Source organism: Hibiscus syriacus, unplaced genomic scaffold (assembly GCF_006381635.1).
Source record: "Hibiscus syriacus cultivar Baekdansim isolate YM2019G1 unplaced genomic scaffold, ASM638163v2 tig00110437_pilon, whole genome shotgun sequence".
In the NCBI taxonomy this organism is placed as follows: Eukaryota; Viridiplantae; Streptophyta; class Magnoliopsida; order Malvales; family Malvaceae; genus Hibiscus; species Hibiscus syriacus.
The window spans coordinates 286,880-314,488 of NW_024062737.1; the positions used below are offsets into that span (position 1 = coordinate 286,880).

General features: G+C 32.4%; 2 protein-coding genes and 1 pseudogene across 2 annotated transcripts; 2 read left to right on the forward strand and 1 right to left on the reverse strand.

The window, feature by feature from the left end:
- Nucleotides 1-8,445: 8,445 nt before the first annotated feature.
- Nucleotides 8,446-10,801, forward strand: LOC120125721 (pentatricopeptide repeat-containing protein At4g37170-like). The gene has a single exon (XM_039144081.1). The coding sequence runs from the start codon at nt 8,470-8,472 to the stop codon at nt 10,522-10,524; it is 2,055 nt and encodes a 684-aa protein (XP_039000012.1). The 5' UTR covers nt 8,446-8,469; the 3' UTR covers nt 10,525-10,801.
- A 2,338-nt stretch (nt 10,802-13,139) lies between these two features.
- On the forward strand, nt 13,140-15,283 carry LOC120125695 (L-ascorbate oxidase homolog). Its single transcript, XM_039144060.1, has 6 exons — nt 13,140-13,373; nt 13,484-13,593; nt 13,669-13,939; nt 14,023-14,122; nt 14,217-14,562; nt 14,644-15,283. The coding sequence occupies exons 1-6, from the start codon at nt 13,221-13,223 to the stop codon at nt 15,281-15,283; spliced, it is 1,620 nt and encodes a 539-aa protein (XP_038999991.1). The 5' UTR covers nt 13,140-13,220.
- A 1,074-nt stretch (nt 15,284-16,357) lies between these two features.
- On the reverse strand, nt 16,358-17,698 carry LOC120125723 (annotated as a pseudogene).
- Nucleotides 17,699-27,609: the final 9,911 nt, after the last annotated feature.

The window sequence follows — 27,609 nt, forward strand, 5'->3', positions numbered from 1 at the left end:
AAGTTGATATTGGTAATACTTTACTACCTCTTTATGCTTTATGGAACATGTTAATATTGGTAAATGCATGACTAATATAATGTTGGTCACTTTTGTGGAGTTGATAAATTTATACACTCGATATGAATGTGGTAGAAATTTAATAACTGAATATGGATCGAATGACTAATATAAGAGATTGAAAGATTGTTAGAATTAAATTACAAGTTTGTGAGTAGTGATAAAGAAATCAGACATGGATTTGTAAATTATATTTTATATCATCAAAGGTTAAATGTTAAAGGTACTTAGATGGGAAATTATGAGAATACTTCGGTAGGGTAAAATTATGAAATTACACTTATATTGGAAAATGATAAAAATTGTCCCTGGAAGTGGATTAATAAATCTGAAAAGACATATTGATCTGATAAATATATTGATGTGCATAAGAAATGTTAGTTTTACTTGGAAATTTTGGATAACTGGTTTTTAACCCCAAGAGGGTTTATGCAAGATACTAGAAGTCTGTTAAGGGAATTATTTCAAGATCAGAGAGTGTTCAAGAAAGAAATTAATCATAGGATCTCTAAATTATATTATTTTCGTTAAGAGTTAATATCGAAATTTTCTGGTTAAGAAATTACGGAAATGCCCTTAAGAAGTAGAATAGTCTGAATTAACCCTGAATGAGAAAATACTTAGAGGATTCATACTTAACTCGATTAAGTACATATTTGATTGTTAAGATCCTGACTTAGTGCAGGAAAATTCATGGTATTCTGTTTGTAAAATCTGAGAAGGCACTTGACCCGAAAATATTCGAGTTATGAGTAAATACCTGAAGAACAATTTGTCGGGGATGTTCTGTTGTCAGAATTGTTCGAAAGGACTGAAATAAATGATAAGATTGAATTTAACAGAAAGATCAGATGAAAGAAAAGGATTAAAATACACTGAATTTGTAAAATAACCAAAATACCCCTGTAATGGAAATGACCCAAGAATATCACCAAGCTCAAGAAAGATTGGATATCCTCGAGCTCTAAAATGAATGGAATAAAATTGAACACTAAAATTACCAAAATACCCTTATAACCTATACTAAGTAAATATCTTGGATTAATTAAGGAATCCAAATAAGCATAGGTATTGGACTACCTTTAAAAATTATGGAACACAACTTAAGTGAACCGATCAACCTTAATGATATGTCAATACCTGAACGGCATAGATATTACTTGAATGTGTGTTCGTCTACTCAAGTTTAGCTCAATGATAATTTTGGAAGTATTGAGCTCAGCTCAACTCTAGCTCGTATTCAGTAGTAAGAATTTGATATTTGTTAGACAAATCAACCACGAAGACCAAATTGAATTGAACATAAGTATAGTATGTATCTAAAATTCATAAACATCTGGATTACCCTGGAAAACCCTGAAATAACTAGAATAGACTAGACTGCTAAATGAATCAAGTAACCTCAAGGACTAAGGATTAAGTGAGTGATTTGGATGAGTCTGGAAACATTAATGAATATACATGATGTAATGTTCTTATGGATCATGAACTACAAATCAAGCATGGCAGCATTTCATGATATAGTGAAAGCGTGAACATGAAATAAAGACATTGAAAGATTTATTTAGCGATGATTCCGAAGATGATATATGGACTAGAAATTATGGTATTAAAGAGTAAATATCCTGGAAGAACAATGAATTGACCAATCGATAAGCATTAGTTCTAGGAACTATTCATCTAAGAGTTGTTCGATAATCAGATCAAACGACATATTTTGTATAAAGATTTCTGAACACTTTCCTGATGCACATGAATCATATCGGAATTCTAATGTATCAGCCTTAAATGTCGGATTAGATTAGTTAGCAATCAATTCCCTTCAATAGGACCTCATTTTTAGAATCTGATCAAATTACATTAGTTTCATGTTATTCATTATGATAACTACAAAGTGTCTCTGAGAAATACTTGGATATCCCAATGTGTTCCACATGTACCACATGACGATTTTATATGTTTTTAAATGAGTTTCACCGAAACTATTGATTTACTAGTTTATGAACCATGACAACATGTTATATGTTTTCTGATTACGGGTTTTACCAAAAAATATGAATTATTTCTGATTTATGACATCATGTAATCTACTGGTTTTATGAACTATGTTTACTTGAAATATGTTATCGGGTTTCCTATTTTCATTGAAAAATATGATCTTGATAAATCACATACTGAATATTTTTATGAGACAATACCCGATGTTCTAAATACAGTATGTTTTGATATGGTTTCTAGTTATTTTGTACATGATTTCTAAATATGGATTAATTACCGTTACAATTTCCCCCAAGTCCCTTTGCTGTGTGCAAGGGTAAGCCTTACAGTTTCCCCAGGTCCATTTGCTATGTGCAAGGATAAGCCTTACAGTTCTCCCAATTTCTTTTGTTGTGTGCAAGGGTAAGCCTTACAGTTTCCCAGGTTCCTTTGCTGTGTGCAAGGGTAAGCCTTACAGTTTCCCCATGCTCTTTTGCTATATGCAAGTATAAAACCTTATCGTTTTTGCATGCTCATCTTCTTTGTGCACAGGGTAAATATGTTTTAAAGTGCTACTGTTTTAAAAGATATGTATCTTTTCACTGGTTTTACGAGAACACACTAGAAAACCTATTCTGATCTCCTGAACCTAGACATCCGAAATATTTCTATCTGAAATGAATATTATCTGTTACTACCTGCGATATCAATGGACCTCAGCTCAGCCAAAGAAATCTGTAAATATCTGAACCAATAAGGAAAAATATGTTTATATGTATCTGCACGTTCTTCAGCATCATTTGGTAGTTCAGTATTACTGAGCTTTCCAAAGCTCACTCAGTTACTCATCTTTGCAGGTTAAAAGAATCGTACCAGTATATCTATCGACTTCAGTAAAGGAGTTCTTTCGGCATTGTTGCAGAGTATGGTACATGTGATTAGGGGGCATATAATTGTATTTTGTTTTATATACGAGTCTGAAAATCTGTTTTATTTTTAAATAGTAACAAATGATTTTTATTAGTTTACATGTTCTGATAAAAAGTTTTAAATTTTCCGCTATTTTTACAGTGGGTCGCTCCAGTGGCCCAAATGTGACACCCCGGATCGGATCTGGTTACCCTTATCGGTCTGTGGGGGTTACAAAGAACCGGTTCAAATATTAGCTCATGAAATAAAAATTAAGGAATAAGATTATTCCATTGGTTAAAGTCTTGTGGAGGAATCATAAGGTAGAAGAAGCAACATGGGAGCGTGAAGAAGACATGAGGATTCAATACCCCCATCTCTTTGCGTAATGAAAATTCGAGGATGAATTTTTTAAGGGGGGAGATTTGTAACATCCTCAATATCGGGTTAGTGACTAAATTGTAAAATTACAGAAGTTGGTGATTTAAGTAGAATAGTTGATTAGTTTAAAGACTTATATGAAAAATATTGTGTAGGATCAAATTGAAAAGAATAAGGAATAGAAGGATAAAATGGTCATTTACAAGAAAAATAATTAAATTTGATTAGATATATATGGAGGCCACGTGTATGAGAGGAAACAAATATCAAGCTTCCAGACAACTCTTCTCCTCCTTTCTTCTTTGTGCGTATGAGCCAAGGTAAAGGTAAGAATTTTTATTAGTTGATTATTAGTTGAGATTTAAGTTTGGTTTTGATCATTAGATACTAATTAAGCTTAGGGAAAGCTTAATTTATCTTAAAACAACAAGATGAAGTGTGTAGGAAGAATTAAAGGTTATGAGTTCTTGAATGAAATTTTGAAATAAAGTTCATAATGAGAATTGGAAGTTGAATTTGACTTGTCACCAATTGATTAAGGAATATGAAGTGTTAGAATTAGATTTAGAACATGTTGAAAATTGAGTGAGATTCTTGAATTTTATGTGGAGGATTGAATTTTGAAGTTTAAGAGATATTAAATGGGTATAAATTTGTTTAAGTAGGTGTGTGTAAGTTAGGGATATTAAAGGAAGTGAAAGATGAAGAGTTGAAATAAAAAGAGAGTGAATTTCGTGCTTAAAATGGAATTTCTGGGTTGTGTGCATCGATGCATCTTCAATATGTATCGATGCACTCTCAAATAAATAAACATCGAATGCAATTAGTACATCGATGCATAAGGAGTACATCGATGCACCCCCTTAAAATGAAAACATCGAATGTGATTTGTGTACCGATGCATAGATAGTGCATCGATGCACATATTAAGGGATGCATCGATACACTATAGAGTGCGTCGATACATACCTTCTTTAAGAAATGAAATTAGCCTTTCTTTTAGTGTAAGAAGTGATAGTTGGATTATATCAATTAGTATACTGATATGTATCAATGTATTACTATGTAGATATAGAACGTAATCTTGTTCCGGAACAATCGAAGGATTAGGATTGAGTTAAATCAAGCAAGGCTAAGGTGAGTGCACATCCTAGATAGAATTGTATTGAGATAAGACTTGCGATAAGTCTATCTCTTATCATATGAATTTATGATTCCATATTTATGCACATGCATACATATATATGTGTTAATGTTATAGTGATTCCATGTATAATTCATTCATGATTTAACCTGATATTATATGAATGAATGTCATTATCAGAGAATCCTTCCAGGTATGTGGAATAATGGAAATGATCATATGAAGAGACTTATGTGTTTATATGGAAAGTGATAAAAGAGATATGGAAATGAGAAATGTATTCATATTTAATCCCATGTTATTTAATATGAGAGCTGTAGGTATAATTGGCATGCCAAGAGTCGAGGGATTATCAGTGGTCCTTCGGGACAAATATTCAGTGCCCCTAGTGGGATTTTATTCGAGCTGTGGTGACAACATTGTGCATAACCTCAGTGTACTCACGTACCTTCTGTTCTCAATAATGTACATGGGCATCCAAAGATAAACTAAAGGAAATTCTTATAAAACATAATTGTTTATTCATGCATAGCCTACTCATATGTCATTGTGTGGTATTTACATGTGCATCACAATGTCCTATTGGATTGATGGTAATGTATGTTCGTGATATTATTGTTATATGTTTATTTATGCCTCACTAAATCTGTGACTTAGCGTGTAAGTGATTTACACGTAGGTACCAAGAATCCAGAAGAGCAGAAATAGGGGTGGTAAGAACAACATCATTACTAGAAGACCAGATCAGAAGTAACTGATAAAGTATGTATTTTGTTGTTTATAGTGTGTTGGCATGTAAGAAAAGTGTCAGTTTTGAATGCTCTGATCGATTTTGGTTATTTTGGTCAATTTATGTAAATAAATTACCTTTATTTTAATGAAAGTTTTAAATTTTCCTTGAATTTTGTCAAGACTCAAAGTTTGAAAAGTCAATGTGACACCTCAAACTCGTATTCGAGTCAGATACGAGTTGGAGGTGTTACAAAAATGGATAATAAATATATAAAAATTCAAATTTTAATATGAACATATGTCCACCAAAATAACATTTACATCCACAACTTGATATTCTCAAAATGAGGCCCCTTAACGTCACGGTCGATCAGCTGCTAAACATGAGGAGCACAATCACAAAGAACCAACGAGACGAGTCTTGGAGTAGTCGATTTGGCCATCCCGTCGGTCACCATATTTCCTTCTCGTGAAATCCAAATAACTTCGGAGTACCCACTTTTTTCTGCCCGTGGATCTTGTACTAGTCGCACAGTTTCAGAGTTGTCCGATTGTAGCTAGAGAAGTTCAATACCAATAGACCATGCAACATTCAAACCATGAAAAATGCCCCATAATTCAATTAGGAAAATATTAGACACGACAATGCATTTGTTAAACTCATGATCCATGATCCGTCGTTTACACGAACAGCGCCACCGATGGAACCCATGCCACTTTTTGTATCGATAGTACCATCCATATTTATTTATCTACATATGTTGTATTCAAAATTTTCATTGATTTAATATTACAAATTAATAAAATATTTGTTGTTTTAAAATAATTAATATTAATATAAAATATTTTATTTTTCATATTTTGAAAAATCTTTAAATGAAATAATTTAAAATTATCTTTTAAAAATTAAACTCATAACTCATGCATTCATATATATATATATATTTTTTATTAATATATTATATATATATACCACGTAAAATATTCTTTTTATCTATCTATTTATCTATCTATCTATTAGTAGTCACATAATCTCTTAACAAAACGTATAAACTCTTAATTTTAGAAAGGTTTAATACTTATTTTATACGTTAATTTATCTATTATTTTTATTAGTTTGTCCTCTCTTTTTTATTATGTCATCATTTTAATAAATTTCAAAACAAAATTCAAAATAGATTTTTTAAAATAGATTTTGAAAATTATAGTTAAAATTAATTTCTTAATCAAATAGAAAATTTATAAATCCATAAAAATACAAAAAAAAATATCAAAATGCTAAAAAAATCTTAACATAATTTTCAATTTTCTTTTCATTTTTTCTGTTTAATATTTTTTTTAATTTTTGTTATACGTAACAGCTTCTTGTCGGGAAATATCGTATTTTTTAAATAAAAATATTAACGTGTCAACAAACGGTCCAAGTAAAATTTTCAATTTTACAGCGAAAAAAATGAAAACATATTTTAGGAATCATGAATCAAATCAAACGATAGTAATTTGATTTGGTTGTAAAACCTAAAAGAAGGCGATATAGATAAGGATTCATTGATTAATCGGCGGTGGGATGTTGGGACGTGGAATATGATTTCTTTCTTTTGTCTTTATTCTCACAATATCAAAATCTTGGGAGAATTTTGTATTTTGTGTGGCTGATCTTCTCCTCTTCTCTTCAACTATATATATGAAATACTACCAAATAAAGAATAAAATAAAAGACAGCCCTCGTTTCTCTATAGGTTTGCAACGCAAAAATGGACTCTGCCGGGGGAATTCAGGTAATTTTTCACACGAATATAGTTTTGTTTAATAAATACAGTTAATTTTATTAAAAATAAAATATATTTAAATTATAATGAAGTTTACAATCATAATCATAAATTAAAATATAAAATAAGAATATATTTCTATAATTATTAATACAAAAACTAGCCACTTAAGATCACACAAGAACCATATAAGGAAAATTCTTAAAAAAATAATCAATAAAAGGTAAATATAAACAAATCTGAATTCATCGGTAAACGAACTATAAAAGGGGATCAAATTATTGAACGACCACCGACATCGCAAATTAGAATCAAGGAATACTATTCACGAACACAAATCGCATATTCAAATCTAATTTGAGAGTCCAAACTATGGAATATCAATATGATAACAAATGAGTGTCATATTGTTTAGTCGTGGAGATGTCAAACTCAACTCTGAAAAAAATAAGATACGATATAATAAAATAAAGAAAAAAAACAACGAGACGTCATCGTCGATTACAAAAAGAAAAAAAGACTAACGACAACACAAAAAGAAACAGAAAAAATAAAGTTGAAAACCCTAATTACACACTAATATAGTTTTAAAATTAAATTGAAATATCAATATTAAAATTATTAAGGTAGATAATAAATAAATTTGTCAAATTATTAAATATCGAGATATAATAACAAATTTAGTATTAAATAAATAGAATAAATAAAGAAAAGAATTCACCAAATTTACATGTAGTAAAATTGTGTAAGTAATGAAAATTAAGTATGTAAATATATTAATTTTTATTAATTGTTACGTCAATTTTACCGTCAAATGTTAATGGTAGGAAATTTGATTAGTATAATTTAAATAATTAAATAGTTTGATTGATAAAATTTAAAGATTGATGATTATATTAAAATCTCCTCATAATTATGTGATCATGAGTATAATTTTAAAAAATAATTTTTTAAACAAGTTAAACGTTTTTTAGTTAAATTAAATATTTTTTCACCAACGAAGTTAATTTAAGTGGTAAGCAGCTTGATATCATTTAAGCATGTTTCTAGTTCGAGATCTTGTGTTTGTAGAAAATCCTCGTGGTGATACTCACTCAATAAAGTCAAGTGTGCAACATGGGTTGATCCGGATTAGTCATGAGAAAATATTGAGGAATTGAGAGAGCAACAAAAGAAAATAAATAATCGAGGGACTAACAAAGTAATTCCTTATAATCGATATATCATTTTATAATTTTTAATAGTTAGAACAAAGCAACATCTTATAATCGAAAAATAATTTATTTAATTTACCTAATATATATATTTTTTGAAAATTAAAAATAAACAATATTTTGGACTGTTTTCTCTGATAAGGCTTGTTGAATCTGCTTCGGCCCAAATTCAACTTAAATCGGCAGCATCCATCTTTCTATAAGAAATCTTGACGTTTAAATTTCACGTCACAGTATACCACCAAACACTAAACCGCATTCTACAGCCAAATTTTCTGCAACTATGAAAGCAATAAATTCCCGAATTTCCCATTTTTTATCTTTATTTCACCAGAACATAGCAATGGTTTCTTCTTCATTTTCTTCTCAAGCACAGGCTCAGATACATTTCCCTCGAAAAACGTACATCAAACCAAACACCACTGACAATCTCATAACCCAATTACACAATTTATGCAACCAAAAACGCTTAAAAGAAGCCATTCAAGTCCTCGATCAAGTTGAAAAATCTCCAGCTTCTCTTTACTCAACTCTCATTCAGCTTTGCTGCCAGAACCGATCTCTTAACGATGGTAAAACTGTCCACAAACATATGAAAATTTCTGGGTTTTTACCTGGAGTTGTTATTTGTAACCGTCTTCTGGATATGTATGCAAAATGCGGAAGTTTGTCTGATGCCCAGAATCTTTTTGATGAAATGGGTGAAAGGGATTTGTGTTCTTGGAATACTTTGATATATGGATATGTCAGAATGGGAATGCTTAAAGAAGCAAAGAAATTGTTTGATGAAACGCCCGAAAGAGATAATTTCTCATGGACAGCGATGATTTCTGGTTACGTTCGTTTTGATAAGCCTAAAGAAGCTTTAGAGCTCTACAGGATGAAGGAAATGAGCTTGCTTTCGAAGTTGAATAAGTTTACCGTGTCAAGTGTGTTAGCTGCTTCTGCTGCTATGGGGTGCTTACTTATAGGGAAAGAGATTCATGGTCGAATAACTCGAGCTGGGTTGGATATGGATGACGTTGTTTGGAGTGCTTTAATGGATATGTATGGGAAATGTGGGAGCATAGCAGAAGCAAGGACGGTTTTCGATAAATTGGTGGATAGAGATATTGTTGCTTGGACTGCAATGATTGATAGGTATTTCATGGATGGGAGGCGAGCAGAAGGGTTTGAATTGTTTCGGCGGTTGATGGAATCAGGTATAAGACCTAATGAGTTTACGTTTGCTGGGGTTTTGAATGCATGTGCTGATGATGCTGCCGGGGAAATAGGCAAGCAGGTTCATGGATACATGACAAGGATTTATTTTAATCCTTTGTCTTTTGCTGCTAGTGCTCTTGTTCATATGTACTCCAAGTGTGGGAATGTTGAGAATGCAAAAAGGGTGTTTAATGGGATGCCTCAACCTGATTTAGTTTCGTGGACTTCTTTGATCAATGGTTATGCTCAGAATGGCCAGCCTGATGAAGCTTTGGAGTACTTTGACTTGTTGCTCAAATCAAATACGAAACTGGATCACATTACTTTTGTTGGGGTTCTTTCTGCTTGCACACATGCTGGATTGGTTGATAAAGGGCTAGAATATTTCCACTCAATAAAGGACATACATGGATTAACCCATACTGCTGATCATTATGCCTGTATAATTGACTTATTAGCCCGATCTGGCCGATTTTGGGAAGCAGAGAATATCATTAATAAGATGCCCATGAAACCAGATAAGTTTTTGTGGGCTTCCTTACTTGGCGGTTGTAGAATTCATGGTAACCTTGAATTGGCTGAAAAATCTGCTAAAGCATTGTTCGAGATAGAGCCTGAAAATCCGGCAACCTATGTTACTATGGCCAACATATATGCCACAGCTGGTAGGTGGGAGGAAGTTTCAAACATTAGGAAGTTAATGGATGACAAGGGAGTGGTAAAGAAGCCAGGTTTGAGCTGGATTGAGGTCAAGAGAGAGAGACATGTTTTCATAGTGGGAGATACTTCTCACCCAAAATCCAAGGAAATACACGAGTTCTTAGGTAAGCTTTCGAAGAGAATGAGGGAAGAAGGGTATGTTCCGGACACCAACTTTGTGCTGCATGATGTGGAGGAGGAGCAGAAGGAGCAAAACCTCTCATACCACAGTGAGAAGTTAGCCGTTGCGTTTGGAATTATTTCTACTTCTCCAGGAACACCAATCAAAGTTTTCAAGAATTTGAGAACATGTGTAGATTGTCATAATGCCATTAGATATATCTCGAAGATTGTTAACAGGAAAATAATTGTAAGAGATTCTAATCGGTTCCATTGCTTTGAAGGTGGGAACTGTTCTTGTGGAGATTATTGGTGATTTTGACAAAACTTCATCAGGCATTTTTAGCAATGCTGCTCGACTTCAATGTGATTATTGGCTGTGGAAAGTCCATCATCTGTACACTAGAATAGAAGATATTGGGTGGTGGCTGGTAAAGTATTCCAGCTTCATAAATACAGTGTATGATTGTTTACCTTGTTTTAAGTGGATACACCGTCTATCAATAAATCCTGTGCTGATTCGATAATGCTCATATTTGACTCATGAAACTCAATCAAATGTTTTCTTTTCATCTTTTCTTGGAACTTTGAACTGTTACCCAGAGGTAATAATACGTCCTCTTTTCTTTTCTAATCAAATCATATATAATTTATTAATGTTGCTTCCTCTTGAGTCTTGCCTAATCAAATCAATAAAAAAATTATAAAATTTTTTTTACTTCTCCTTTCACTTTCTTTCCTCTTGCTCAGTCTTCTCCTTCAGCATAGTGAGCAACAATTCAGTTGAATTGAATAAATCCAAATTGATTAAACATACATAATTCAATTAATTTATTTAGTTTAAATGACTTATTCCATTAGTTATTAATTTTGGATATTCAAATAAAATAAATTAATTAAACCAATTAATTGACATAATGCCAAAATTAGCCTCCAACGTCTACCAAAATGGTCATTTTGTCCCATATTCTATTTTTTTTGGCATTTTAGCCCTCAACGTTGCATTTTAGGTTAAATAAGGCTCCTATTTTAGAGCGTTAATCGTGTGTTAACTAATGATTTTCATTTATAGAGGAGCCCCAAAGTGAAATGTTGTGGGTCAAAATACTTCTAAAAAATAAAAAGAATAAAGGGTAAAATGACAATTTTGGTAAATGTTGAGGGCTATTTTTAGTATTATGCCTTAATTAAAGCGAATCTAAATTTATTGATGATAGTTGTCTAATTTACTAATGATATCAATTACAAAATTTTATTTATACTTATTTCATATGGAAAATTTTAATTATTAATATATATATATATATATATCCAAACTAAAAAAAAAAAATTGAGATTCACAAAATATAAATATCAACGGTGTGCTTTACAGAATACCAAAAAGAATGTAGTGGGATCGCTCATGGGGCAAAGCACATGCTGTGTGTTTAATTTTCTCTTACAAGATCTGTCATTGGGATCCATTCTTCATGTCAGTATTTAATCAACAATTGCTTTTATTAATAGTTGACTTTGCAAAATTTGATCTTTTTTCATACCAAAAAAACAATAATAAATAGAGATCTAGTAAGAGGTGATTAAGTCTTTTACACTAATCATTCATTAATAATAGATTTGACTCCAAGACACATGACTTGTGATTTCATCTCTATACAAGATATATATCATGAGAACAAATATTGAATAATTTCACTTCATTTTAAGTCAGCTCCAGCCTAGTGGCCAGTAGCATGCCCTTCTTCTATTATTTTCTTTTACAAAGGTTGATACTTTAAATATTTTTATGCATAAATAAGTCATTATCCTTTAATAAATATATTTGATTTATGTTTTTGTTAAGAGTCAACTAAATAAAAGTTTATTTTTTATAAACAATTTGTTTTTAAAAAAAAATAATAGGCATGTGATGTGTGATGTGTTCCAGCTGAGATTAATTCATTACTAACATAAATTCCCCCCCCCCCCCACATTTTAAGTCATTTAATTATGGACTATGGGGAGCCAAAAAATAAGAAAAATATGAAAAATTAATATAATATTCAAAGAATGCGTCACTTACAATGTTATGTGTCACATTAATACATATACTAAACCCAAAAAAATTCAAGAAAGTTCATAAAAATATCTTTAAATAAATCAAAAATATTAAAAAATCTTCAAAATACTTAATTTTTTTGAAATTTTAAAGAGTTTGAATGATTTTTTTTATATTAACACATATTATCTACCACATAACATTCTAGGTGATATATTCATAGAGTGTCACATGACTTTTTTTATAACGAAAAAATAGAACGGAATAACATGTTTCGTATAAAGAAAGCTTATAGATCAAACTGAATTAAAAAAAATATTAAATATCAAAATAATTCTTTTTTCTTTTCTCTAGATATACTATTTAATTAACTCCAACGTAAACAGTGTGCAATTAAAAGTCATCAACCATACATACATATATATAAAATGATGGCATCAATACAAGCTGTTAATTTAATTATATATTATTATATGCGTTACATAGAAGGTGAAGTTGATTAAATTCCCACGGTGAAATGATTATGATCCGTACTCGGCTCCGGTGCTCCCGTTTCTTTTAAGCCAAAGCCGCCCTTCCAAATTGAATGTTTACTTAAATATTCACAAAGAAATTCAATAGAGAAACAAACAGAACGAATAAAGAAATACTCCATGTTATGGATCTGCTGTTTTCATTTTTCGAGAAATTCTACACCAGTTCTTATGATCAACTTGGGGAATTGATTATCGGGAATATTTTCAGCGAAACTGAACATGGGTGATGAACAAGCTCATGGGATCTGAAGTTCGAGCATGAAGTGCGCCGCAATAAAGGTTTCCGCATGCATGGAGATACATGGCCATGCTGTCATTTGCGTGATCTTGTTGCATATATATAAGATAAAGTTTGTGTTCTTGTTTGCAGTACTCAACTCCACCAAGTCTCCTTTTTGTTCGAATCTTTAGGGTAACAAAAAGAGTAGAAAAAGGTTGAAGATGAAAAGAATGGAACAGCCCATTTTCCTGCAATTTTTACTTGGGATATTGGCTTGCTTTAGTATCTTATGTGCTAATGCAGAAGATCCATATCTATACTATACTTGGTTTGTCACGTATGGAACTCGAGCTCCTCTTGGTGTTTACCAACGGGTTTGTTTGTTTCTATAATCAACCAATAAACACCAGTTTCTTCTTTAGTCCTTTGAAGAACAATGTTGAAATACATGTTTGTTTGTTTGTTTGTTTTTACAATTTTTCAGGTTATTCTTATTAACAATCAATTTCCAGGACCTCCAATCGAAGGTGTCACTAACGACAACATCATTGTTAATGTCATCAACCAATTAGATGAACCCTTCCTCATTACATGGTTAGTCTGCAAATTTCTCAGCTTGTTTGGTTAATTTCATTGTTAATAACCCAGATTTTTGTTGTTGGAAATTAGGCATGGAATTAAGCAAAGGAAGACTTCATGGCAAGATGGTGTGCTTGGGACAAATTGTCCAATCCCTCCCCACTCAAACTGGACATACAAATTCCAGCTCAAGGATCAAATTGGAACCTACATGTACTACCCTTCAACTTCAATGCATAGAGCTATTGGTGGTTTTGGGGCTCTTAATATTAATCAAAGATCTGTCATTTCAATCCCCTACCCTGCATTTGCCGGAGATTTCACCTTGCTTGTTGGTGATTGGTACAAGGCTGGCGATAAGGTACATATATATATGTATATTGATCTGCAATGGCTCCAATCCAATTGTTAAACACTGTTGTTTAACCAAACACATTTTCACAGGCCTTGAGGAAGAAGCTGAATTCAGGCTTTAGTCTTCCTTTGCCAGATGGTCTTCTTATAAATGGTCTTCACAAATCTTCAGTTTTCACTGGTCAGAAAGGTAAATCATCATAATCAAGGCTTTCTTAGGCTTTAAACAAGAGGATTTTGTATAGGACTATGATGAGTTTTGCTTTGTTCCTGGTTTATTACAGGGAAAACTTACAAGTTTAGAATTACAAATGTCGGTATGTCGACATCGATTAACTTCAGGATCCAAGGTCACCAAATGATTCTAGTTGAAGTTGAAGGAAGTCATAGTTTGCAGGAGGAGTACGAGTCCCTCGATATTCATCCAGGTCAATCAGTATCTGTTTTGGTTACCTTGCGTGGGGCAATTAAGGACTATTACATTGTTGCTTCAACACGTTTCACTAAGCCTATTCTCACCACCACCGGCATCCTTCGGTATCAGGGCTCCAAAACTCCGGCTTCTTTGCCGTTGCCTATTGGCCCGACTTATCACGTTCACTGGTCCATGAAACAAGCCAGAACAATAAGGTAATCGAATTGACTTATTGCTGGTCATCATGTATCCTACAATATGCTAACAATGTTTTTTTTCTCATTTTGGTACTCTAGATTGAACTTGACGGCCAATGCAGCTAGGCCTAATCCTCAAGGATCATTCCACTATGGTTCAATAAAGATTGTGAGGACACTTGTTTTGGCTAATGCAAAAGCCAAGATAAATGGAAAGTTGCGTTATACTATTAACGGGATCTCTTATGTGGATCCAACAACTCCATTGAAGCTTGCGGATTGGTTTAACATCCCTGGTGTTTTTACCTTAAACAACATCAAGGATTTCCCTACTTCAAGGCCACCGGCGATGGCTGTATCTGTCTTTGGCCTCACCCTGCATGACTTTATCGAGATTGTCTTCCAAAACACTGAACCCACCATCCAGTCGTGGCATCTCGACGGAACGAGCTTCTACGTCGTCGGGTATGGTAGCGGAAAGTGGACAACCGACTCGAAGAGACGCTACAATCTGGCTGATGGGATAGCTAGACACACTGTTCAGGTATATCCGAATTCCTGGACAGCAATTTTGGTTTCATTGGACAACAAGGGAATGTGGAATTTGAGGTCACAAATATGGTCGGACCGGTTCCTAGGCAAGCAAACTTACCTCAGAGTTGGGAACAACGAGAAAAGCTTGTATACTGAGACCGACATTCCTCCAAATGCACTGCGTTGTGCCAAGGCCCTCCATTGATAGAACATAATGTGGCATTGCTGTAATTTTTATATTTTCTTCATCCTCTGTTAGTTTTATGACTCTTCCCCCTTCAATTTCAGTTACAAGGGTGTGACTGTTAGCATGAAAAATGGGGTTTAGGGTTCAAAAGAAGTTTTATTAAACTTGTTGTGCTTTCTAGATTACTCGGTGAAATTTTTCCTTATGGCATGGACGTGTTTACTGTATCCATATGATACTTGAGAAATAAGTTTGATGATAAAAGACAGACGCAAGATTTTATATTCGAAGTTAAAATAAAATTTTAATAATATGATTTTTTTAATTATATAAAAATTGAATTCGGTCTATCTCCGATCAGGGTTGCTTACGAAACTAAAAAAAATTCCGATCAAATCTTGAATTTGTATAAAAAGCAATAAATTAAGCAAATTTAATCCATCTCTCTATAACATTGAATGAAATCTTAAGAAAGAGAAAAGATAAGGGACTGAAAATGGTGTTTTTTCTTTTATAAAGAAGACAGTGAAAAGGAATAAAAACTGCAAGCCAATCTCAAGAGAAACAGGCAATTAGGAGCAGACACCTACTCTTTAAACATAAGGCTGCAATGGAATCCTCCTTTCCACCGCGAGAACTAAATTGTTGTTTACGAAAACTTTTCCCCATGGCTGCTTTATCAAACATATTATTTTCCTTTTAACAAAAAGACAGTTGTTTAATTAGAGAATCTTAAATCTCATATGCAACTCACCACTCGGTCTCTCTTATAATTTATGAAAATCATTAGAAAACCAAAAACCCTAACAGATTTCGATTTAAGCAAGGCAGTTTCCATGTTTATGTTTGCCTTTAACTAAATCACTGCTTTCATTAGTGTCTTGAGTCTTAAGTTGAAGTTAAACCCTTTTCATACCTGTAGTCAAAGATCACCATTTTTATCAACGTGGAACCTCTGAAAATAAAACTACCAACATTTTTTCCGTGGTTTTTACTTCGTCTTCGTCCTTGGTACGCTCTAATAAGTTAATCAAACACACACCTCAAACCACACTTCAAAGAGAAAATTTAAAAAATATATATATATACAGCCATATATATTCATATACCAAAAGGTAATGCAACAACATTGGCATATTAAAAAGCTGAGATAAAATAAAAGGGAAAGGCGAAGGTTTGTTACGGATATGCACCATTAGTTGTTGGGAGATCAGACCATGATGATGAAAATGCCGGATTCCAGTAACCCAATTCTCCACCCGCAATTGGAGCCGACTCCAGAACTGATGAAGAAGAACCCACATTGCTTAGAACTGCTGCCGAGCTATCGGGGTAATAGTTTGATGATGATTTCAGCCTCTGATAGAGTTCTTGAATCCCTGTGTTTTGAACTTCACCTAGTAGGAACGATCCATTATTATTATTGTTGTTATGTTGTTGCTGTTGAGCTTGGTGTTGATTGTTTCTCCACAAAGAGCTGCAAAGTCCGAGAGAAGGGACCTGGGAAAGAGGATCCAAGCCTAGGGTTCGAGCATTTAAAGCACCAGTACTGCTCCCAACTGCTGGCTCGTTCATGACATGTGATCCAAGAAAGCTCATCTCTTCCTTGATATTAGTAGACAATGTGTTAGAGTTAGGGTTTTGGGTAGTTCTAAATAAGTCTAGAAGATAAGAACTCTGTGGTGAAGCCCAAAGGATTGGACTAGATTGAAGCTCATTGTCGAACCCATTCCCATGACCAGATCTTCCAATATCCGACACTGGTGTTTTCATCTTAGCAGCACTCGATTTTCCCATCGTTGTCGAAACAGTGGTAGTGTTCTTGTTCTTCCTACACCCACCTCCAATAGGAACGTTCCTGAGAGCACCTCCTTTGGTCCAATACCGACGGCAAGTCTTGCAAAAGTGACGAGGCTGAGTGAGGTTGTAGTTGTTGTAATAACAAAACTTGGTGTTCGACGAATCACATCTGGGACACCTCAAATTCTGGCTCTGGTCGGTCTTTACAGCCGAAGCGGCGGAGTTATTAGTCGACGGTGAAGCCGTGGAAGAAGGAGAAGGCGATGGGGATGGGGATGGAAGAAGTAAGGGCAGTAGTACTAGTAGTACCATCCAAAATGGTTCCATTGATGGAGAATTTTCTCCCAGCAATACCACCATCTCCAAAATTAAACCCAGAAGTGCCTCCTAGGAGTTCTTGAATCATCTTTGTATATAGATCTACAACAATCCAAAAAAAGAAAAAGAAAAAACAGAAAAGCAAAGAAGCAGGTAAGTGTTTCTTTTTTCTGTTGAGTTTTTAGTGGCTTGAAAAAGAGATTAAGGTTTGTTGTCTTCAACTCATGCATGATCCATGACCATGAGGAGAGATTTGAAACATGACTTGCCTTTGTGATTTCACTTGAGCTGGCTTTGGCTTCGGCTTTTCTTTACTGCTTTTGGGTGCATAAGAATGACTTTGGGATGCTTTAATATTCCATCAATACTGAAGAGATAAAGAAGAGCTTATCCTTTTATTGTATATCTATCCCCATAGAATAAATAAAGCTAGTGAATTTTGGCTGTTAATAATGACCAGTTCTTGGAGGTTTTTACCTACATTTCCTAGTCTACCCTTTGACTCTCAAGTTATTCTTCAGTTATAATTAGGGAGGCTCGTAGATTGTATCATGTTTTTAATTCATTTGAACTCCAATCAAAACTTAAAAAACTTAAAATTTTCATTTGTAATTGATTTGATTCGGGTTTAAGAAAGATTTCACTCAACTCAAAATTCAACCTAATTTTTAAGGTAAAAGTTTATGTCCGATTCAATTCAATTCAATTCAATCCAATCCTACTCATATATATATATATAATTTATTTTTTATTAAACAAAATAATGATATAATTGAAAAAATAACATACATAAAGATATTATTATAATTATGTCTACATATTGATGAGTGTTATATGCTTGATAATTCTTTGATCTTATGGATTTATTACTATTGATTTAGTTGTATTGTGATTATTTTCATGCAAGAACTTATTTTCAAGAATTAGCAGTAAAAATTGTGCATTATGTATTTTTTTATTATTTGATCACGACTAGAGACATGAGCACGACACTGGGCATGACACGGTATGACGTGACAGTTTCTAGAAGGTCTAGTCAGCAACAGTTTTCTAGAAGATCTAGTCATCACCTTCTAGAAGGTGGACGGACAGAGATATCTTAGGAGATTTATTTTTAAATTTTAAAGTTTGAATTTGAAAACATTTGGAATTATCTTTAGGGTTATTTTCTTTTAATTTCTTTGTTTATATCTAGGATTTTAGAAGCTACAAATACCCTCTTAGGATAAGACTCAAAACACATTTGTTTTTAGATTTAGTAACTTTCGACGATTTTGGTTTTTATAAAAGTTTTGTTCTTCTTCTTTCGTTTTCATTTTTTATTTTTTTATTTTTCAAGCTTTATTTTTCAATATGCTAAGTATAAATTCTATCATATTTAGCTAATTTTCTCATAAGCCGAAAGGCTAATCGATGACTCAATTCAATATGTGAGAATTGAAAAGCACTTAATATCTTAAGGATGTTACTCTCACTTTCCTGAAAACTTTGATAGGTAATCGACCTATCCTATAAAATCAAAACACTTTCATTTAAAAAAGAGCTCGTTGGTTTGGATGTTGTTCGGATTTAAAGTTGGGAGAAAGATCGGCTTGTAGCATATCCGACTTCCTGTGAACACATTTAGAGACGGTCCGCTAAGGGAAATTGAGACCAGGTTCGATTCTCAGCGAGACAACATAATCGAGTCGGGTTTTTCTAAAACTAAAATTGTTTTTGTGGTAACGACGATTGTCGTAGTTGGTTCAATTAAAAGTTGGATTTCCAAAGATTGGTCTTGGGAAAATCGGTTACCAAAGTGAAAAGCAAGTTACAAAGACTGGGCCTTGTAGATTGTAACCGGTGTGAATCTTGAAGTGAAAATCCGTTTTCGATGATCTGAAACTAATTGAGTCAAAGCGAGGCTTGAGGATGCTTTTTACCATAAGTATTTTCAATCTTCTTAATTTTTGCCTTTAATTAGTTTTTTTATTCAATCTTTTTTATCAAACCCCTCTTTATTTAATTTACTACATATTGCATGGTCGTAACAATTCAAACCGAAATTTTTAGAATTTTTCAAGTCTTTGTGGATCGATTCTACTTCTCTCTACTACCCATTTCTTTCTTATATATTATTGAGAATGAAGAATTTATTTTGACAGCAAAACGACACTTGTCATATATATAAGAGATAATTATAATATTATATTGGGTCAGGTCATGTCAAAACGACACTTGTCATATATATATATAAGAGATAATTATAATATTATATTGGGTCAGGTCATGTCAATTTTTCACCATAAATTCTAACTCGATACAATTCACCCTTTAAAAAAGTCAAATCAACCCGAACTTAAATTTTTTTTAAAAAAAACTTGATTAAATACAAAATATATAAATACTTCGTTCCCTTGTGTTGCACGGTTTTTGGCCGCATGTCCCCATTAATACCGCATGTCCGTATTATTTAATTAGGTAAACCGCATCTAAAATAAATCCCTTGATACTGTGGGCGTTTTTGGTAATTAAAATTATCTACCACTCTTTGCTGCACTGTGTATTTAATAAAATAATATGGGTTTTGCTTAATGATAACTGTAATCAATTTCCCTTAATGAATAATCATTTATTGGGTCTTGGCTTGGAGTTGAACAAATCTGATAATTCTGAATCATCGTGCGGTATTATAAAATTGATAAATCAATGTTTTGAGCACAATTATTATGATAAACAAATAATAAAAACAAAACGCGATGATGAAACATAAATGATCAAAGGGGTGGGGGCAAGAGTATTGTGTTGTGTTGAATTGAAAAATCATGATTAGGGAAGGGCTAATGAGATGAAAGGACGTGTAAAGTGGGTGAGCACCATTAAGTAAAGCCACTAACCGAGACTCATGGCTTGAATTTTGCCGGCCGGCCTTCCAAGTTAATTCCATCCTTCATAATTAGAGACCGCTCCAAGTGCATGAGTGAACCACGATTGTTCTTCGCATGTATTGGCGGCCCCTCCCCCGCCCCATCGTGTGCCACACATTGCTTAGCCTTTTAGTTTCTATTATGATATATGGGGTTAATTGCTCACTCGTGTTGGTATCATATGAATGCCATGATTTACATCAGATTCACATCGGTTCAATTTTCTATTTTCAATAATTTTTTATTTAATTAAAGTTTTTTAGATCAGAATCATTTATATAGATTATACCTTTAGTTATCGTTCTGTGATTTTTTTTATTAAAGTGAAAAATTATTAAATATAAATATATATTTACGCCTCAATTGATGAAGGAGATAGTACCTCTTTCTTAAAAAAAACACATTTTTCTTTACTATCGCACCAAGAAAATATTAATTGGCACTACCTAACCCTGATTCTTATTATTATCATAAATTCCACAGTATGTAAAAGCTGTCTAATTTGATTAGGATTCAGGGCTCTAAATAACTGATTTTTTTTTTAACATTTCCTATATTTGGAGAGGGAAGAAGAATTTAAATTTTAATGGGTATTGAATAGGTATGGGCATGAGACTTAAATCCGACAGGTTTCGATCAGATTTGATCGATTTTTTTTAAAATTTTGGGTTCGGGTTGGATTATATTTTTTAGATGTTGCATTCGACCGGGTTTGGGTTTAGAGTGAAAAATACTCGACCCGCGAAAAAATATATAATTTTACCTTTATATTTAAGGATAATTGCAATCATGTCCTCTATATATTATTTTTTTCAGTTAAATCCTTATTTTTATTGAATAAAAATAATATTTTTTAATAAATATATTATTTCGGGTCGGATTCGGATCGGGTAGAAGGTGTATATTTTTCGGGTCGATCAGATTCGAATATTAATTAAGAACTTTTAACAACATATTTTAGAGATTATTGACAATAACTGATAACTTTTTTAAGGTTTATATTGACTATATTATTATTGTATAAATATATATACACATATACACACACATAGACAAACATAAGTCTATATCGACAATGAATTACGTATCGACACTTAAATGATAATCCTTAATAATAAATGTAAATATTTTATACAAAATGTATATAGTTGAACTTTTAACTATTAATTAAATGCAAAAAATTCTATAACAAAGATAATATTGATCAAATTAATATTATAATAACGATATCGATTGAATCAATATTTATTTATTATATATTAATAAAATATTATTAATATATTAAATATAAATTTTTTAATATGATAGAAATTTTTAGTAAATATGAAGATGATATAATAAGTACACTAAATATGATTTAACACGTGCATTTACGTATTGTTTCTTAAGAGTCTATATAATGTGTATTGTGTTCATATATCAAAGTTAATGGAAAAATCGATAAAATGTTTCAAAGAAAGAACATTTACCTAATTAAGGCACATAAACCTAACATATCGACTCTGTCATCAGTTATAACTTAAAAAGTAAACACATGATCAAACAAGTTGCGTGGAAGGGACATTTGTGTCAAAGAAGAAATTGTACCATATTATGGTACTATTAATAAATATTAATATATATGCTTTTAAGGTTGAAATTTTTAGACATCCCTGTGTTGGGTTTGAAAAGTTGTCTGAAAAGGACCAAAGTTTGAAAATGAAAATAGCTCCTATAATGCCATCTTGTACAGTTCATGAGGGAGAGTTAAAACTGAAATGTGAATGCGAAAAGCAAAAGAATTTAATGAAAATTACCCAAACAGAAGCACATGTAAGAAAAAGAAAACACCATATTCTGTTTGGCTATAAGAATGCACACTACAAAGGGACGAAGAGATAAAACCATGTTGTTTTTGTTTATGAGAAAACTGTTGCTGTTGGAATTGGGAAGTACAGCAGAGTGAGGCATCTGACCGCGCGTGCCGTCCGGTTCGCGGGAACTTTAGGAATGCAATGACCGACAACAAAGAAAGGGTTGCCCTTTGCCCTCGCTTCTTTTCATCTGATTGGAATGGATGGGCAGCGGAGAACGATGGGAGCTTACGATCATTTTGTTTCTGTTAATGTTCGGGCATGATTTTGGGCAGTTTGGGCAAACGGGTAGACAATGTAGTCGCCGTCAATGTTCTGTGGGGACAGCTTCCCTCGATCCACGGGCTTAATCCATTCCTACCATTCAAATTATCTAGGAATAGTGCTGTCAATCAATTCAACGTTGAGTTAAATGTTTGTGAATCCTTCGGTAAAAAAATCATTTAGGTTGTTTTATTTATTAAACGAATTAATTTGATTAATATTTTTTTGTTAGTTTAATTAAATAAATGAATATGAATAAAATGTTTATTTGTTTGTGTTTGTATTTATTTTTTTATGTTTGTTTGTTTAACTAAATTTATATTTATATTTGATTATTTATATTCTTTTAAAAAAATTTACTTGATTTGTAAACAACCTCTAAAGCAAGTGATTAAAAACTCTCACATTCTATGTTATTAAAATTTACCTAGAAATATTGGTAAGAAGTTATTACATAATGAATTAGTATTTAGGTAAATTACACCAACGGTTACTAAAATTTAAGTACATAGCTTAGCTAAAGTAGTATTTAATAGTAATATGTTATTTTTATTTCTATTTGACGATAACTTATTTTATATACACAAATTAATTTGATTATAATCAAATAAAATGTGACATGAAATGCACCCTCATAGGTGCATGAGGTGTGATATATACACTCCCACGTTCTCAGTGACACCCCTTATGCGGCATTGCAGCTTTCTAGGGTTCCTCACCTTCTTCCTTTTATTTCAATTCTCTTTTTTCTCCAAGTGGGATAGCTATTCTTGCATGTTAGCTTGCATTGAAAAATATCAACAATGGGAGTTCAAACAATTTCCCTGCCAGACATAATCCATGCATTATAATATATTTCTCACATGGCTATTTTGAGCCACTCAAATTCCTGTCTCACGTAATTATTCAAACTCAATATCAGCTAAATTCTTATTTAACTAGGCTACTTAACTATTGTTTTAAACATTAAATTCAAAACAGCTCACGTATTCACTGCTTAATTTAATTAAAAAAAATTGGTTGCCCTTCGGTTTTAAAGCTTCACCTTAATTAATCTGAACCGACCCAAGTCGCACACCTAGTTTGGTGGGTGAGTCTCCCAGCTGAGATTTTTTATATATACAAAGACTTGAACCTGAGACTTTGCTTAAGCGATATCAAGTTGCTTACCACTTGAACCAATCATGTTAATTAATTTAATTAATTCAATGACTGGCATGGTATAGAAAACAATGGAAATCCGGTCCTACCATTTATTACATATACTATACCTTTAAAAATATGTATTGAGACTTGAGAGTGATAGTATGATTTTGAAAAATCACAAAGATTTCCTTCTTAGCCTGCAATGATTGTCATGAGTCAACAAAATGACATTTTATAGGTAACATTGAACATATACCTAACGAGGAAGGCCTGGAGTTAGACATCGATGAAATATAACTTATTTAAGTGGTTGATGGGTGAAATTGTTTTGCTCACCTTTAATTTTACAATAACACATAAATTGGTAAAATCGGGTAAATAATCTATTAAGAATTATTTTTCCGTTTAATGTATCTTCAACTTTATTTTCTGAAATAGAATCTTTTAGAAAATATCATAGGAAAGACTCGAAGAATAGATGACGTCTTCATGAAGACGAAGTGATTACACAATGTTTTTGGTGTCATGCATTGACGACAATGAAACAGTAGAGGAGACGACCATACAGGAAACATGGGAAAGATGTTCTATCGTCTTCGTGTCTTTCCTGAACATACAAAAGATACCATCTCTTTTTACGACTTACACTTGATATAGTTTAAATCACCTCAGTTCAAAAATAATTCTTAAAGTGTATAATATTAAATTTTTTCCCTCACAACACTATATGGTTATATGGTCAGTTTTAACCAAAACAATATGTAATAATAATAATGAGAAATAATAGTAAAAGCCAATTAATTAACATAGTGAGAGTTAAACTAAAAACTATATAAATTAAATAGTCTAAAAGTAAAGAAAGCATGCAAATACGCCTAAATTAAACACTGATAATAATGAAATTCGATTAATTTTATAATTTCAAATACGATCCGATTATAGTATGCATGATAATGTGACAAAAGGGATAAATTTGTCAACGTAAGACAATTCTTTTCCATCTGAAACGACATCTCTTTCGTTCATTGGCACCGACTCAAGATGGTGGTTGTAATTGTAAGCAAATGGAGTGACCCGCTCGGGGGTTAATGTTAACTTATTGGTGGTCCATTTCGAACTAATTGAACACATTTTCTCTCTAGCTTGCTCTATGTGCCAATTTGATGACCCACATGATTGGAAGACTCCATTATAGATCGTGCCAAGTTTAACGAAATACACACCACTTTCAATGACAAATAATGTCCAGTCTTGTCAGTGTCCAAACAATAGTTGGAGCCGATTTCCAAATAATATCACCCTAATTAACATGATAATCGAGTTTCAAGCTTAAACCTTATAATAACTGTATTTTCGTGTTTAATTTTGAATTACATGTATAATTTATTCATCTAATATATACGAAAAAAATAGTTGTATTAAAAATTTAAGTGTGTGTTTAATTTACGGAATATAGTATTATTTTTTAAAATATAATTCTTGAGAAATAAATAAATGAGAGATGGATTTAATTTTCGTAGATGAAAATTAATGGATTAAGGGAATGTTATTCTCATTTAATGTCTTAAGTTCGAGCAACTATGATGTATATTATTAATAATCGGAATGATTTTTAAGATGATCAACCAAGTATTTCCATATGTATTTTCCCTAGGGATATTCGGATTATATATTTATTTCTCAAGAAGCCGGTGTTGGTGCCAAAGGACAAGTTCCATAATGCAACCTTTTCTTTTATGGATTCAAAGAGCTTTATATTATATAAATAAGATAAGAATGGGGAATTTCTTGAAAGGAGAAAGATGGGTAGTTCTTAAAACCTATACATTCCCCCTATGGACCCTATAACCAGCAATCAAAATAAATCGTCCACGAAACAAAGTGATCACTCCAATGGAGGATCCAAACCTGACAGGCAAAAAAGCTAAATAAGGAACAATAACTACTATAGATCATGTCTCTTTACACAAGGCTGTCATGTGGGTCGATTCTTAGTGGAGCTCTGCGACTCTTAAAATAATAAAAAAGAAAACGAAATAAAGTGCTGGAGCATGATGAAGTTGTATGGCAGCTCAGAGAATTTCTCCAGTAACATGTTGAAGGAACAGGAACCCCAATGTTTATTCAAAATTTCAGTTACCAAGACAAGATTCGGTTACTTGGGTTTTGTTTTTTTAATTACATTTGAGGTTGTGTCATGTGTGATTATATACCAACCTTAAGAGTGATCTTCATTGAAGATCCCAAATAATGTTGGGGAAAAGGAAAAGATGGAGGAATGTTTGATTTTTTTAGTACGAAATGGTAGTTTCAAGAGGAATATAAATGGCTTTAGCAGCATCGGAAATGGAGGTAACACTGGTTTTTACGGGTGCAGAGGATAATACTTAGATTCTGATCCGATTCAAGTTAAACTGAAAAAACCATGTCAGATAATCGAGATTTTTTCAACTTTATTGGGGGGATACCAGAAGAAATAACGTTCAAACGAGTGTGCAGATGACTTGGAATCTGCAGATTTGTCTTTTGCGTGTATTTCATTTCCCGGACAAGAAATGTTAACATTAGCGTATCAACAATTCTGGGTAGACTTGGAATTCGCAGATGAGTAATGAAGATATATACCGACGATGACACGTTTTACTTGAATTTATTCACAAAAAATGTTTGAATCTTTGAATTTAATCAGATGTTGTAACCATACATGGATAAAGATATTTGAAGTTAATTCAACACGTTAATAACTATATCAGTCACATCATTCTTCCATTGATGTTTTCGACCTGTGTTTTTATTGTCTTAAACGACCAGAGAAGACGACGACGGGGTCATGTGATGGACTATGGAAAGAGACTGTTAGAGATTTAAGCGAAAACAAAATGATTAACGCTTAATGATTGCGTGATTAACTTTACTTACTCGACCTGATCCAGTTCAGGATTCGACATATTACAAAAGAAGCATAATTTCAACGTTTCAGAGATGATTAACACATTCATAATGGAAAGCAGTCAAAAGATGAGTTAAAACAAGCATCCCGGATACAACTATGTAATCTGAGCTGCCTTGCGTTTGTATCAATGTGTGGGCAGGGGGAAAATAGTGTTGCTGCTTCTAATCATCATTTTCTTGTTGGTTTATTCAAAAAATATCAAATCCGTGAGGAAAATGATTGATTCCTAACGTAGAAATTAAGTTTCAAACATTTTCTCTAGAAAATTTTATACGGTAATTTATAAGAATGTTTGCCATCTAAATTTATAATTAATTACTACTTAACTAATAAGATAAACTAAGGGGAGACACATCAAATCAAGAAACAGATTGATGAGGGCCCTTTTGATACGGACTTGGTAAATTACATTTTACCATACTGTTGTGTCCTATTAATTCAGGAAGACATGGAGTTGAACCGCTAATCCAAACCACCAAGTAAACCTGTTCATGACTCGACCGAGTCTCTTGATCTAGGTTAAGTTTATATAACCAATACAATCTTTTATCTTAGAACAGTGTATAATTTTTTTGTAATATTAATGAATCAGACGATAGTATAACTTTATAAATTAATTTTAATGATATATTATATCATCCTCTTATTAAGCACTTTATATATATATATATATATATATGTATTATTTCTTAAATATAACATATTAAAACAATGAAAAATGATTAGAATACTAACTTCTACGCCCTTCACTATTTTACTTATTCTCTTGCGAATTCAAAGAAACACTTAACTAGGGGTATTTATGAGTGAGTTGATTGTAAGTTGAGAAGTGTTTGATTCGTGCTTGTTAAAAAAATTATTATTCGACTCAACTCAACTCGTTGTCCGTTATTCGACTTGTTACTCGTTAAACTCTTTAAAACTTTTACCTTATCATTTAATAATGTGTAAAATCTAGTAAACTATTAATTATTAATTAATATTTTAGTATATTTATCATCGTTTATTAGGAAATTAATAATTAATAATAATTATTAAGCAGTAATTTAACATCTTTTGTATTATCTCTTAATAAATTAGTAATTATTAATTATATTTTTAATA